This window comes from Echinops telfairi, unplaced genomic scaffold (genome assembly GCF_000313985.2).
Source record: "Echinops telfairi isolate 266 unplaced genomic scaffold, ASM31398v2 ScPeMD7_18;HRSCAF=68, whole genome shotgun sequence".
Classification (NCBI taxonomy): Eukaryota; Metazoa; Chordata; class Mammalia; order Afrosoricida; family Tenrecidae; genus Echinops; species Echinops telfairi.
Window position 1 is genome coordinate 47,635,304 of NW_022103915.1, and position 3,808 is coordinate 47,639,111.

General features: G+C 42.7%; 1 protein-coding gene across 1 annotated transcript in view; it reads right to left on the reverse strand.

Moving 5' to 3' along the window:
- Nucleotides 1-1,457: 1,457 nt before the first annotated feature.
- Nucleotides 1,458-3,808, reverse strand: part of DACT1 (dishevelled binding antagonist of beta catenin 1) — a 94,241-nt gene continuing 91,890 nt past the window's right edge. The window contains exon 6 of the mRNA XM_013003653.2: nt 1,458-3,802. Within this exon, the coding sequence (XP_012859107.1) occupies nt 3,439-3,802 (364 nt within the window). The 3' untranslated portion in view covers nt 1,458-3,438. The remainder of the gene's footprint in view (nt 3,803-3,808) is intronic.

Here is a 3,808-nt window from a genome sequence, read left to right on the forward strand (position 1 = left end):
GTGGGCGAAGAAGGCTGATGGTACCTGGCTATCAAAAGACATAGCATCTGAGGTCTTAAAGGTTTGAAGGTAAACAAGCGGCCATCTAACTCAGAAGCAACAAAGCCCACGTGGAAGAAGCACACCAGCCTGTGCGAGGTATTGAAGGGATCAGGTATCAGGCATCATCAGGACAAAAAATCCTATCATTGTGAATGAGGGGAAGTGCGGAATAAAGACCCAAAGCCCAACTTTAGGCAACTGGACATCCCCTACAGGTCACAGAGAAGAAACGAGCCAGTCAGGGTGCAGTGTAGCAAACATGAAGCATACAACTTTTCTCTAGTTCCTAAATGCTTCCTGCCCCCCACTATCATGATCCCAATTCTACCTTACAAATCTGGCTAGAGGAAAGGATGTACACTGGTACAGATAGGAACTGGAAACACAGGGAATCCAGGACAGAAAATCCTTTCAGGACCAGTGGTGAGAGTGGCGATACCTGGAGGGTGGAGGGAGGGTGGGGTGGAAAGGGAGAACCGATTACAAGGATCTACATATAACTTCTTCCCTGGGGGACGGACAACAAAGTGGGTGAAGGGAGATGTCGGGCAGTGCAAGATATGACAAAATAATTCATAAATTATCAAGTATCAAGGGTTCATGAGGGAGGGGGGAGGGAGGGGGGAAAATGAGGAGCTGATGCCAGGGGCTTAAGTGGAGAACAAATGTTTTGAGAATGATGAGGGTAATGAATGTACAAATGTGCTTTACACAATTGATGTATGTTTGAATTGTGATGAGTTGTATGAGCCCCTAATAAAATGATTTAAAAATAAATAAATAAAATTTTGCATCTAAAAATTAGTATTAATTGGATACATTTCACAATAAACACATGAATTATGAAGCTAAGCAAACACTTTTTTCTACACTGGGCAAATTTGGGACATGCTGGGTATGACAAAGAATGTGATTTTAACATATTAAACAAAATAATTAAATCCCTAGTGATATTAAAGAGAGAGAGAGAGAGAGAGAGAGAGCAGGCCAGACACTTAGAAAACCACCACCTTGCACTGCAAGGTAATAAGTCATTAAAGGAAGGGAAAAGTTGTTAAGAAATAAAGTAGACGTCAATCAAATAATTACCCACAAATAATAAGTTCTTTGCGAGGAATAAAAAATGTCTTTATCTCAGAGAAATATGGTGTTCAACTTAACCAAGTGACCACTCAAAGTCAGTAATGGTGATACTACGTTTCTTGAGATGAAGGAATACCAAGTACCTATCACCAATAAAATCTTCCCAACAAGGTTTAACCAAAATCCAAGCAAGCTTCAGAATATATAGAAGGCAACATAGTAACCTAATTTGGTGGATAGGTCTAGAAGACAACCATCCTCAACTCTCCAATTAAGGCAATGTCATTTAAAAAGTGAGGAGACGTCTAGATTAAAAAGACTAAATTAGAGACTTAACAACCAAACCCAATGCAACTTTATTAGCTGGTGGAGATGATGCCATTTCCAAAACTCTTACAACAAATTGGAAATTTAAAATATAAATACTCATTGATTTCTATTAATTTTTCTACTGATACTGTTACCTAGGAAAATACCTATTTTTGTTTGTTTTTGCTTTTTAGGAAATGCATGCTAAAGTTCTAGGGACAAAAGTCACAATGATGCCTTAAGTAAGGAGTGTGTGTGTGGTGGGAGGCATTGTCAATATTTGGCTATCTTTGACCTACAAAAGGCATCCTGGAGGCAAAGTGGGATATGCATTGTGCCGCTAACTGTAAGATCAGCAGTTCAAAACCGCCAGCCACTCCTTAGGAAAAAAATGAGGATGTCTACTTCTGAAAAGAGTTACATTCTTGGAAACCCAAAGGGGCAGTTTTGGGCTTAACCTATAAAAGCAGCAAAATGGTTTAACCTAAGGGCGAAAGACAGTAAAATGTTAGCAGATGTTGAATCTAATTTATATGTTTTTTGTACCATCCTTTCAACTTTTTTGTTGGAACTTTTTTGGAATAAAATATTGGGGGGGGGTTCTTTTCATAAATATTTTCCTTAAAAGACATTTAACAAATTTACCATAACATTTTTAAGATATCTTAAGTATCCCTTTTAAAAATTGGCTTGCCTTTCCTCATTTACTTACTCACTATCCATTCTAAGACTACTATTAAAACTTACCCTAATTAGTGCAAATAGTATTATAATGCTAGAATAGGCCTAATATAAAATTCACAAATAACATAATAATCAGCACAAAATTTATGGGTGTAAACATCTGGTTTTATACTCAAATAACAAACTTAACAGCAGTAAAACAAATTGTTTATTACAGCATGTAATGTGTTATATTAAATTTACACAACGATATATAAAAACAATTACTGCTTATATCATACAGGAATTTAACATCAACGGGAATATCAAAACAAAAACTACTCATGCACACACATGCATATATTGGTATTTTTTTAAAAAGCAATTTTACACAATACTGTATACAAAACAATTACTCTTAAAAATAGCCCTTCAAAAAGTCAGGGTCAGTGGTCCAATCTGGACTGGATTGCACTAATATTTCAGGCCAAAGCTTACATGGCAGAGGGCTCAGTGAGCAATTCTGAGCTTGGAGTTACGCCCAAGGGTTACTACAATTGGAGTGAATTTCTCTGTAGCCAAGGGCCAGAATTTTGTCTCAAAGGCAGTCCTCCAGAGGAGAATGGTTGGATCTGCTACAAATTAGGCAAAGGGGAGAAGGCTTCCCAAGTGTAGGTAAATGGCCCTAGAATGGGAGGATCCCAGGGCCTAGGCACCAGGTGCGGCAAAAGTTTTAGTGAATCTTTTTAAAGCCTTACCAGCTTCGCGACCCAGGTCACTGGATTAGGGTCTGGTACACAGAAGAGTTCCGAGAAAGGTACAGAATAGGGAAACATGGGGGAGGGGGGTATGTAATTATAAAAAACATTATAAAAAACGACGTCCACCACTCGTACGTATGTCACACAATCCTATGCCACGCCCTCCAACAGGAAAACACTGCTCTAAGGAATCAAGGAACCAAGGTGAAGTCCTGAAATCCCATCCAACTGACCACGAGATCCAAAGGTCCCATCCCAACACAACCCGAAGTAAACCGCAACCCCTGGACCTCGAGGGACGCGCCCGAAACGCGAGAGAGACGTCAGCGGATGACCCCCCAAACTCCACCACCACCTCGGCGCCCACGGTTCACGTACCTTCCGTGACAGGCCCGCGAGCTCACGGCTCATGAAGACGGGCCACAATTTACCTCGGTTTTGTCTTAGTTAAAAAAAAAAACAACTTTAAAACTTTTTCTTAAGAACGTCTTTAACATTAAAAAGCGTCCCAGGAACGTTCTCCACACCAACACCGCGTCTCCTTTCTTTCTGGGACCCCCGCGTCCCACCCGCGCGCCCCTCAAACCGTGGTCATCAGTTTCAGCGAGCCCGACCGGAAGCGGAGGATCTTCTTCTTGAGGTTGTGCGAGGCCTTGATCTTGACGAAGGTCTGGGCGTGGCCGTGCAGGCCCGCGCCCGTGACCGCTTGGATGGGGAGCGTCTGGACGAACGGGGACCAGAGGAGGCCCCCGCTTTCCTCGGAGTCGCTGGTGGTGGTGCTCTCGCCCGCGAACTCGCCCTCGCTCACGCTCGACTCGCTGTCCCCGAAGCAGTTGGTGGTGTAGTTGCTGCGCTCGTCCTCGCTGGTGTCCACCACGGTCGAGTGGAAGAGCGACTCGCACTCGGCCGAGTACTCCGAGTCGCTGGCCGCGCAGGCGTAGGGGCTCGCG